The sequence below is a fragment of the Hylaeus volcanicus genome, chromosome 3, assembly GCF_026283585.1.
Source record: "Hylaeus volcanicus isolate JK05 chromosome 3, UHH_iyHylVolc1.0_haploid, whole genome shotgun sequence".
NCBI classification, from domain to species: domain Eukaryota; kingdom Metazoa; phylum Arthropoda; class Insecta; order Hymenoptera; family Colletidae; genus Hylaeus; species Hylaeus volcanicus.
In genome coordinates, this window is record NC_071978.1 from 2,272,513 (window position 1) to 2,284,632 (window position 12,120).

Genomic DNA, 12,120 nt, shown 5'->3' on the forward strand with positions numbered 1-12,120 from the left:
ACCCTGTAGTTGAAACTTTGCGTACTGGTAGATTTCGTGATTCTTTTTACGAAAAAAGTAGTATATACGTAGACATTCGATACCTTTTTGGATATTTACGAAATATTAGGTTGTCCCGAAAGTTTCTTTCGCGAGTTGCACTCGATTATTCGTAGATATTCATGTTGTAACAATAATGGAGCAAAACGAATCGTGCACAATTCAGTAATATAACATAAAACACAAACTATTGTGCATGTATTACTTATTAATAAAGCGAAAGAAACTTTTCGGACAACCTAATAATACCTTCTTGGATATTTAAAAGTGATCGAAATTTCATTACTTCGTTAAAGTATGGTTCTTGTAAGAATAATTGCGAGGTATGATTGTGGAAATTGTACGTCGTGGGGTAGTGTTCGAAGCTTCAGCAGTTTATGTACCTGGAGCCTATAACTAGGCTTCTTAACTTCAGTACCCATCGATGTAGTCCACATACAAAGCTCAATTTGAGGTAAGGCTTTTGTTACACCTAGTAACAATACGTAGAAATTAACGTATCATTTATTATTAATATTTGCTGATGCAGAAATCCTCTTCTGAATTCGAAACTCTTTTTAAATGGAGTAGTTAAGGTGCAGTAGTTAAAGTGTTAATGTAGTAATGAAACTTCGTCCATAAATATCGAAAAAAAGTGTCGAGTTTCTATTCTTGTAGTTAGTACTACGCTTTTGTAAAATGAAAGACAAAATTTAGCGGTATGCACAGTTACAACTAAATAAATGACTCGAAGATTTGTTGCACTCTCCTTGTTAGACCTCGGTACATAAATATAAAACGTGTCTTGTCAGACTGTTCACGTTTCGACCACTCGGTGTGTGGTCCTCTTCGGGAACGATATCAAGTCTTGTACTACATTTTCAATTTATATTAGTTTCATATATTAATTTTTAAGGGTTATCGTTTTGCTATCGTTCACGAAGGGAAACACATCGAAATTGGATTCGAATAAAATTTTATTCGAACAAATTTCCATTCGAGCTGTTCCATTCGTCGCCAAGATCTTTCGAAAAACAAATCGAATCGTATTCGAATAAATCTGGTTCGAATATGTATTCGTTATTATTCGTTCGTTGTTCGAAACAAAATTTGCCCAACACTGGACGCGTGCCAGTGTGATCGAAACGCGAACAGTTTAATAACACGCGTTTCTATTCATGGTTGCTTTCGCGTCTAAAGTTAAATTACGTACAATGTCGACATATTGTTCGATAGTACATTCGAGTAAAAACGAAAAACTACAATTTCGAGTATATCAAATGTCGTCGATGGCAGCCGATATGTTGCGCACTAGGCAAATCCATCGATCTAGCTGGACAAAACTTTGAATGAAGAACTTTCCTCTACTTAACGTTAATTTCGTATCAAATACGAATAATACGGATGTTTTCATAAACCTGAATTAATTTTTTCACTTATAAGTTACGTTTTAGTAATTTAGTTATTCGTCGATTATTGGTATGGTTAATGTAAAGTAAGAAGAATGAGTGAAACTCACGAGTTATAATCCGAGTTATAATCCGACTAACAAATTTCGTATTCAACACTACGAGAACTTGCTTTTCAGCATAAACTATATAACTCGTTGTAAATTAATCCGTGCAGCTCAATGCATAACTACACAAAAACCTATGCTAGCGCTTCCTATAAATTCATATTTTTCATTAAATTGACCAGTTTTCAGTCAATAAAAACATGTTTAACAAGGAATATTGATAAAAAAAGCGATGTATTTGGTTACAATAGCGCCACTTCTATGTCTTGGTACCATTTCTATTCAGAGCATGTTACGCACTTTTCGATAGCTAATTTTCGAATAGTTTGTTATAGCCCTCTGTCCGAAAAATAACCGGAATTGCTTTAAAAATAACAGAACTAGCTAGAAAATCTTGATATAATCATTTTGTTTATTCAAAATATTCTCTCTCAGCCGAAATACAACGATTTGCACGTTCAAAGAGTAAGTAAGATTTTTAAATAGCATTAAATATTCTACATTGTTTCTGGTAATTATAGAGAACAGGTACATCCTCACCGATTTCGATGATTTTTAAATATGTTGTAGAAATCAACATTTTGAACAACTTTTTTCTATACATATAACCGTCGCTCGGCCTTAGTTTCCGAGATATTTGTAAAATACCATTGCTGCTACAACAATGAATATTGCGTATAACTACGCGTCTGTGACAGCGTGTGTATTGTAAGCGTTCAGTCGTCGATTGTTTACGCTCGGAATACACATACGCGACTGTGAGTCTGTATGCGTCAGCTATCATTCGCTGATCGGCTCGGGTTTCAAAACAATCGACGACTGAACGCTTACACACACGCTGCCACAGACGCGTAGCTATACGCAATATTCATTGTAGTAGTAGCAATGATATTTTGCAAATATCTCGGAAACCAAGGCCGAGCGACGATTATATGTATAGGAAAAAGTTATTCACAATGTTGATTTCTACAACATATTGAAAAATCATCGAAATCGGAGAGGATGTACCTGTTCTCTATAATTACCCATACCTTTCTTGTACTCGGGATTCAAAATGATTATTATCAAGCAACGGTTACTATTGAAATAAATACCAATGAAAATATAACAAATAACACCTTGTCTGGTTTTCTCCAAGTCCTATTATTCCTCTACCGACACCCAGCGGCCGTTTTTCAGTTTTTGTCCACCTAGATCGGCAGTTTTGTCCACTGCGCGCTGTTGAGAAAAAGGTGTTCACGCGAGAGGTCACCGTTCCATCATGCTCTGCGATACGACGTTAGAGAAGCGAGGGCAAACGATCGAATCACCTTTGAAAAGAACACCACCGACGCGACGGTACGCGTTGGATGCGCGATGAAGTTGATTCTAACATCATCGCCGTCAGACTCAACCACATGCTTGCGATGTTATGGCAGCGAACGTTGAATTTCGTTCGTCGAGATCACACGACGTTATCGAAATTATCAACAGAGAGGCTTGTCTACGTAAAATGATAAATGATTAAATGATAAATGTTTACTAGTCTCAACATAAGTGTCGAATAATGTTAAATGTTAAATTCGTCTCTTTGCTCTTTTTTTTTTTAAAAAAAGATCTGATCCACGTATCAGTTGTGGGAAAAATATAGAAAAAGATTTAACTTTCAAAACAATCTAAACAGTTGCATTAAAGGAACCCTATCATCGAAATTGTGAAAAAAAAGGTGATATTTACGATTTTTTTTTTTCGAGAAAAATATACGACACGAAGTAATAAAAGCGTCTGACATTTAATCACAAAGTATTTGAGAGCACAATTTTTTTTAATTAATGTTACTGAAATAGTACATTTTATAGGTGGCACTCAATCAACAGCTGTAAATGAAAGAAGCCTAAGCGGTGAACATGATATCTCGATGCAGGATTATTTGAATTCAAAAATTGTATTTGTATTTGTATTTGTATTTGTATTACACACAAATGAATTAACTAAGAAGAAATTTTGCTATATTTCATATAGCTGTACAGTCAGCCTGTCACCTTGAATGATCTTCAAGTATGGATCATTGTGTTCGTCTTGAAATGAGCCAAGTCTGTAATCGAGATTAAAATTTCTATTTTTCACGAAAATTTTTATTGTATCGTCTACTATCAGTTCTTCAATCAGCACTTGGAAGAAAAATATTGCTTTAAAATGACACGCCCCAGTACGTGTATTTATACTATTGTTTATGCATGAGACGAACATTTTTCTTCAAATGTTGTATGTCGTTTATCACGGATATACATCGACTGTGACGACAGGATAATAAATTCGGAGACACGAGAGGAGTAAAAATATTCGTTTAACGAACTAATACACCAGCACAAGGTGTGAAACGTTTAATTAATTCGACTGCGACACTTGTAAAACAAGAGTAAAATAACGTAATAAACGTTGATTGCGTGAATTTAGGAGTTCATTACTTGTTTACAAGCCACTCTTTTGATATTTTCGAGATGGATAAAGATCGAGCAAATTGAGAGATCGTGTACATTGATGAGACGTGATTTCACACGTATCCTGACACCAGGACCATGATAAATGTTCACAAATTCAACAATAATGATTATACTTGCTCTAAATTAAAGATATAAATTAAAAAAGTGTTTTCACTTTGAAAAACTACTATAGCTGATAATAAAAAGAGCTCAAAGCTTCTCTTAGGGTGTCCAAAGAATCGGAATTTCGGAGCTGCCGAACATCCTTCGTCCTTCGTAACTTAAAACTAGCATTTTAAGTTCTATAATGTTCCAAAACGATTTCACCGACTCGGTTTTTCTGAAAATAATCGAGGTGATCATCTTTTTTACAAGGCTGCGGAGTTCGTCCATATTTACGCATACGTTTATCGCAAAGAATATAGATTACGGGCTTTGTATTCCATCGCTGCCCCAGGCATGGTCCTGGCAGGAATGATCAAACGAATGTTGGAACAAGAAAGCATTCACGGGTCGAGTCTGTTTGCATCCGTTTAATTATCCGTCACGCCTCTTTTCTTTCCCGTTCTCTAGGCAAAGATATTCCAACAAGGCACAGAGAGACGAGGTTGCAACGCACAGTCAATCGAACGTTCGTACAGTCAACGTAACATAACAGAGAGACATATGCCGATTATGTAGAATAGTAACATGACAGTCAACGACATCGAGAAAATCAACGAGGTGCGACTTGATAGCACACATCCACTGTTCAGCGCGGCGTAATGGAGAATGTAGACATTTAGACGTATGCACGCGAAGCGTTTCGCGTACGTATACACGGGGTGTCCCATTTTGGCACGACCCATCTCGAAACTTTCCATTGCTTTCAACGGCACGAAAAAACGTCAGACGTAATCTTACGTCACCGTAAATCTACCCGCTACCCGCTGCATACGAACTATATTCGCAGTTTTCTGGACGTTTTCATACTGTACAACTTTCGTCTAAACAATTTTGTTCTATCTGTTACCAAATACGAGATATTATGCGATATAGATACGTAATGAATTACAGATCCTGTAATGAATTTCTATTATTGCGATGGGAAACTGCGTGTCGTTAGATGAAGAATTTTTACAAAATATAAAATTATCGAAAGAGGCGATTTTGGATTGAAAGTTTTGTTCGTTGAGGACCTCATGGAACCCTATGGAAAATGTACAGAAAGTTTTTCTCTAAAGTGAAAACTCAATTTTTTAAAAATCAAAGAATGATCTTGATCAATATCTAAAATTTGGTGTCCTACTATAAACTTAATCTTATTGAACACGTATGGAACGAATTATCCAAACGTCGATTACATCGATAAACGAATTTAAAAAAAACGTTTAGAAGATAAGTGGAAAAAGATCAGCATTGATTATATAAAAAATTTTATTTTATATTTATTTATTACTATGCCCGAACGTGACTATGTTTACGCCATGTCACCAAACATAAAGGACACCCAACTAAATATTAGACCATCCTTCGTTACTATAGGTGTACGTATATAACTACACTACTACTGCAGTAAAGTCTCTCATATTAATTATTCGAATATCAAATTTTACGCGTAGAATTCAAATATAAAAATGCAATTATCGACGATGAATATGTTATTATTTATGTATTTTTAATATAGAGCTGCATTTCAATTGTGTTGCATTTCAACCACGTTGTAATTCAATTACATACATGATCACGGTAATTAGCAATTGAGCTAATTGTCAAGTTTAAATGACGTAATTCGATAGCAACCTAATTGTAATGTGATTGAAATGTGAATGTGATTAAACCTCGTAAATTGTACACGTAATTGTGATTAGTCAATTTAATTAGAAGATATACAACTGCTGGCGATCTTATTTATCGCGAACAGGCATTAGCAATCACCATTTTGAGAATTTTCTCTCACCTATCACGATTACGTACACCTGTGTTCGCGTGATCCTAGATTTTCCGCGTCCAAGGTCATTCAAAGGTCATATCGCCACATTTAATTATTCTAATCCTGACGTCGATAACAACACCGCAGCGACAAACATGCGTAATCCTATTTGAAAAAACAAAAAGAAGGAAAAGAAAAGATGGACAATCTCAAAATTTCGGAAAATACGATTTTAAGGAAAATATTTGCCAATCGCAACATTCGCCGTTTCCTCCTCCGAACATTTCTTCGTATCATCGAAAGCAACGGAATATATATTCAAGGCGGTCGAGTCAAGCCGGACACCCTGTACATACATATAGACACGTAATACAAATACAAGTACAAACAAGTGCAAGTCTTACGGCATCATATACACGTGACGTTAATAGATATACACAATGTGTGGATATACAGATCGTATATAGGCCTTGTTCATGATTACTTATATTGCACTCACCATCTTATAATCATCTATTTTGCTGATCGATCGGAGAAAGATGTTGACCATCACAATTGTCGGGAGATCTAATAGGTCGACCGGAACAGAACAAAACAAATCGATTAATTAAATCAGTTACCGTGTACCGAGATTTGCATAGTTTTATTTTTTGTAGTTCTTTTTTTTTTTTTTGCTGTGTTGTTTGTTTGTTTATCATTTTTCCTTTCGCTGTTAAACCGGGATACACGGTACAGCCAGAGAGCCAGCGACGATTTTACTTGCGTCATTTTCAAGCGAAAATAAGCTTTCTTTTTATGAAAGTATAACTGACGATCACGGAAACATTCGTCTGGCAGTCGTTACAACGACGACATATTTTGAAAAAAGAACGGAAATTGTGTTCAAATGGCTGATTTTTGGTATGGCGATTAATTGCACGTTAGCGAATAAGAAAAAAATATTGCGGAACATAAGGACGTGCATGAAGTTACAGTATTTTGCGCGTCTGACGTCTCGTATGTTTCGTAATATTTTTTTCTTATTCGCTAACATGCAATTCATCACTATACAAAAAATCAGCCATTTCAAAATGTCGTAACTTCATTTTTTTTTTTTCGAAATACGTCGTCGTTTTAACGACTGGCTGTCAGACGACGGTATTCGCGATCGTCAGTTATTATACTAGGGTGTCCCAAAAGTTTCTTTTGTGACTTGCACTCAATTGTCTTGTGTGCCAGTCTTCTTATAAAGAGACAACCTTATCTGTTAGAAGTTGACGTCATACCAGTAATGAAGTAAAACGGATCGTGTACAGTTCACTGCTTCAACATGAAACATAAAATATTGCGTATGTACTACTTACTGATCAAATAAAATAAACATTTGAGACAACTTAATACTTTCATAAAAAGAGGGTTATTTTCATTTGAAAATGACGTAAGTAAAATCGTGACTGGTTTTTCGACTAGTATGGAGGAACTATGAACGAAGAGGGCGAGAGGCTTGGGATCGTGATATGGGGGGTTGAATTCTTCTGAGCGAATGTATAAGAAAAGTGTCACTGGGCTGGTCTCGCACGCTTCGCTGGTTCGCCGATCCCGCGAAAACGGGTTTTTTTTGCTTATACGATAAACCCATTTGCGACGATTACGCTTCTCTGAAAACAAGCAACGAGTGAAGTTGGAAATGAGGAGTAACTTGTGGCGGTGACCGTAGGTTGTGGTAGATGTACAGAGTGTTCGGCAACAGTTGTCGGAAAAGATATTTTCATTCGGTATCCATTTTTTACGTTTCATCACCCTTTTGGAATTTCTGACAACTAACCGAAGCTTCCGGATGTAAGCCGTATCCTTTGGATAAGATTACTCCGCTGCACATTTCGTTAGCATCGCAGCTAACTTCTTAAAAAATATCGAAAATATTGCTGTAAAATGACATGCTAATGCACATACACTTTTACGGATAGCAATTATTTTACACATAACTGTAGTAAGTGAAGAGGTACCGATTATCAGCGGATCAAATGAAACATCATTTTTCAATAGTTTAGAAATATTACCGATACCATTAGCGAGTACCGAATTGTATTTTGATTTATTAAAGGCACATGAACGGAAATAAAAACTTTATTAATGTTAGCCTATCTCAGAAAGTACAGTTAGGGATAAAATTAAGTAGTCACCCGTCCATTATGGAAAAAAACGTTGTAATTTAGCCTTTTTGTCAAATTAACTTTTTTTTTTTTTTTTAATTCAATCGTAGTTTAGAATAGAATAGAACATAGAATAATGGTATTTATTTTAAACAAGTGTCATTTCAAACAGTGTAGACAAAATTCAGTTGATACAAGTATATTTTTCATATTTCACGCTTTTTATTTTCCTTTAATAATTGGTACTTTGGTAGTTTCTTGCGCATTCAAATTTCCTATAAGTACATAAAAATCTGAAGTATAATCACGACTGAGTTTTATCCTGAGGTCAATTACTTAGCGCAGCTTATATACCCTTATAATGGGGACAATATTGTAGAAATTCGTATAAATGCAATGCCAAATTCAGCGTATCACCATTTCAGAGACAGGTACGTGTACAAATGTATAACGTGACCGATGAAATATGTATTACATTTTACGGTATTTGTAATGACATTTAAAGGTCAAACAGTTGCCGCGTAGCGTATAAAACTAATCTTTATTCCGTAGAGGCGCTTCGACGAAAAATCAATTATTGCGTTAGAATGAGAAATGACCTTTTTGATACAGTAGTCTCCCTTGCTTTGGCACCAAACAGTATAATTGAAATAATTTGTCGATACAATTTCGATCTAAAATTTCGTTCAGTTATAAATAATTATTGATCCATCGAGTAATCGAGAACCGATATCGTCTGATTTTCGGCGGAATCAAATCTGTGCTTCGTTACTCTTTGCGAGCGATGCGAGTGCTAATTAATCGTTGAAACTCCTCGGACCGTGCAACGTGAATTTCATTGCTCTCGTAAACCCGCGAGACGGAGTTTTCGACCCCAGGTACATCCAACCAAAACGACGGTTGTCGAGAATGGAATAAAAAGGAAAGAAAACTCAAATACTCTGAACCAATGGATTCTAAACTTCCTGGAATGCGACCTTACCCTAAGAAAGAGACAATTTCTCCGCTTAAAATTTGTAAGCATAATTTTAATTATGTTTAATCGAATTAATTAGAAAGTAATATTAATATTACTCTCTTTTTAATAATTAGACTCGATAAAATGTTTGACTCGTTGAATATAACATTTCTGAACAAAGTAAAAAGCCCGTTTCATTTTTCCTATTCAACGAAGAACTTTTGTTAGAATCAATTTCATTGATTCGCAACTACGATGTTTTTATTTGTTCTCGTTCATAAAACGTTTTACTCGTTGAATATAAAACCTTAATTCAAGGTAAACCTGCAGTGGAGTGAAATGCTTGCAGAACGTTCGTACTGATAAATAAATTATAGAACAATCCGATAGAGATACGTGCACAGAAACAATTACCAATAATGTAATGGAGCCTATTTTCCTCGATGGAAAATTAACAGGTCAACGACCAATTTCAAACAATATTGGATGATGTTTAATTTCAGTTGAGTATCCAGGCAGTGTAGCCGTTCGTCGGGGAAGTGATACAAGTCCATTTCTCTTTATTTCGAGATATAAAATGTTTACGTCCCAATCGGCGATGAAGTGTGATGAAAGCGTTTAACCTTCAGCATTTCGATGTCCTCTCTGGCGGTACAATAGTTTAGCAAACGTTGTTAGCGATTATACATGGTTTATTTTAGTTGTTATGTTTTGTTTTATTTTAGATGTTGTCCAACTTGGAAGATGGGGAGCAGCTAGAGTATTTGTAAAATTGAGAAATCAGGTGACACGTGCACATTTTAAATTTTGTTGAAAGCATTTTAATTTAGTGTCTCCAAATCCAAGGAAGATATTCACATGTTCTGTTTTAAGTGGTCCACTGTGTATATTGTTTTTAACGTGATTTAACAGAAACGTGATTTATCTGCAAGTTTTGAACCAAATATTAACGAATAATTTTCGAGATAACGTATGGTTGTGCATCTTTAATTCAATAGTTCATTAACTCGATAATTATGGATTCTAATTGTGGTTATTCGACTGCGTGACACTGGCAACAATGTTCGTTAATTAACAGGATTCTATCGATGGATTGAGAAGCATTATGTTTTCTATTTTCGTTATATAAACTTTCCGTAAGGAAACAAGGTCGAACAGGGCACAAGTTTATATAAACATTTCCATTGTTTTCGTGTCCCTAATCCGTCGCAGAAGTAAGTTACGATATACCATAGGTAAACAGTGTGTATTCGCGCGAGTATCAGAGCGAGGAGTAATTACAAAAATTTAACGCAACTTCTGCTGTAAACAAAATATGTATACAAAATTGGTGATGTCGGTAGAGAACCAAGGGGGAGTGACGATTACCTTCCGAAATTAAAGCATGAAGATTATATGGTATGCTGTAGTTGTTGAACGTTACGAAAAGGAATCTTTTTTATGAAAACCTTTAAAAATTATTTAGTTTAATCTAATTACTTGCAATTTATTACCGAGTATAATCGATTCATTCCAAATCTTTCGTATCGTCTTTGAAATTTTCGTAAAAATTCAATCTTCTGTCATTGCAACAGACTTGATTGATATGTCAGTAATTTGGGTTTGCTAAAGTATGAAACTTTTTCGTGAAAGTTCCATAAGAAAAATTATGGTCTGGATGACATCGATAAATGTCTTCGCACTTGCGATGACTTTCGTTACTGTTCTATTCAATTTTGTTCATCGTTACGATCGACAGGTGAGCCGGAGATCAGTTTTGTTCCTTATTTAATAAATTTAATCGTAGATATACTTCATAACGTAAACAAATATATCGAAAAGAGTGATCCTTAAGCGAAAGTAAAGAAAGATTTAGAAAAATGTATTAACTTTAATTGATCGAAGTAAAGCTATTAAGATGTACGGTAATACCTACGAGACATTGTGCAATAAATATAAAGGTATATTATAGTAAGAGCGTTAGCGAGCAAACAATTTTTTCAGGTACGAAGAAAAAGAAATTACAATGATTGTACAATGATTTAAATATCTACAAACGACAATAAAAAATATACTAGCTATGAAAGAGATAGGTGACGAATTTTACCCGATAACCCACGATCGGGATGGTTGACCAGCGCCGAAAAATTAACACTTACACATAACACTTCGGCTGGCAGCCTAAAATTCGTAAAAATATCTACAACGTTATCGCAGAAATATAAATACATTCGTGTTTATAGATTTAAAACATTTTCGTAATAAATATTTTTGTTATTCCTCTCGGCAACTGAGTTTAAGCTAACAAGTTCATGGACAAATATTGACTCAAATCTTGAACGATAACAAAAAATCTGTTGCTGGGATAACCATTGCGTTTTATCGAGGGGAAAAATGGCGTTTCATCGAGAGATCAATTCTATCTGGATTGGCGCTGGTTACCGGTTGAATTAGTTTTTCCTGCATATATATATATACATATTATCATAAACATTTGGTTAAATACCATGATATGAAAATATTGGTAAGCTGTATAGGTGAAAATGGCTAAGTGCGTGCGGAGCAGCTGGAACGAAACGCTGACGATAATACAAACCGCAAAGAGCTAAACATGGAGTGTATTGTTCGATCTTCGAAAAAATCTGTGCATTCATCTGTGCGACAAAAAAATGTTTCAAACAAAATTTACTTGCTCTTTCCCGTATAATCTAAATATGCGACGTTTTATAGGGGGTTCCATTTAAAATTATAAAGGTACCCTCGCCCTGCCCCCCGTAAAGGGGAAGGGGGAGCCACTTCACGTTTACGTAGTTAGAAAGGCCCTTTAGATCCATGCAATTTATGACCAAGAACTTTAAAATCGATGGTATAGTTTCCGAGATATTGAGCTGTTGAGAGTTACGTGGGCCACCCTGTATAATAGATGACACTCTTTGCGATACTGACATAGACTGGATACATGTATGTGTAATATATATAGCAGCACGGAAGAGACATACCGCATATAATTGATTATGCAATAAGGGATTAAAGAATAAGTTAGCGGCCGAGTCTGTATAATACATTTGAGTGTGCGTTTGCGTGTTTCATGTGCGGGTGTGTGTGTGTGTGTGTGTGTGTGTGTGTGTGTGTGTGTGTGTGTG

The 12,120-nt window shown here is 35.4% G+C and overlaps 1 protein-coding gene across 11 annotated transcripts in view; it reads right to left on the reverse strand.

Annotated features, from left to right (window-relative positions):
• The window catches only part of LOC128873897 (glutamate-gated chloride channel), a 50,967-nt gene that overhangs the window by 19,863 nt on the left and 18,984 nt on the right, over positions 1–12,120 (reverse strand). For 4 of the 11 annotated variants that reach the window (XM_054117890.1, XM_054117886.1, XM_054117895.1 and 1 more), the window contains one exon: positions 6,408–6,475. The exons of the other annotated variants lie outside the window; for them this stretch is intronic. In XM_054117890.1, the coding sequence (XP_053973865.1) occupies positions 6,408–6,475 (68 nt within the window). The remainder of the gene's footprint in view (positions 1–6,407; positions 6,476–12,120) is intronic. 11 annotated transcript variants of the gene reach the window in all.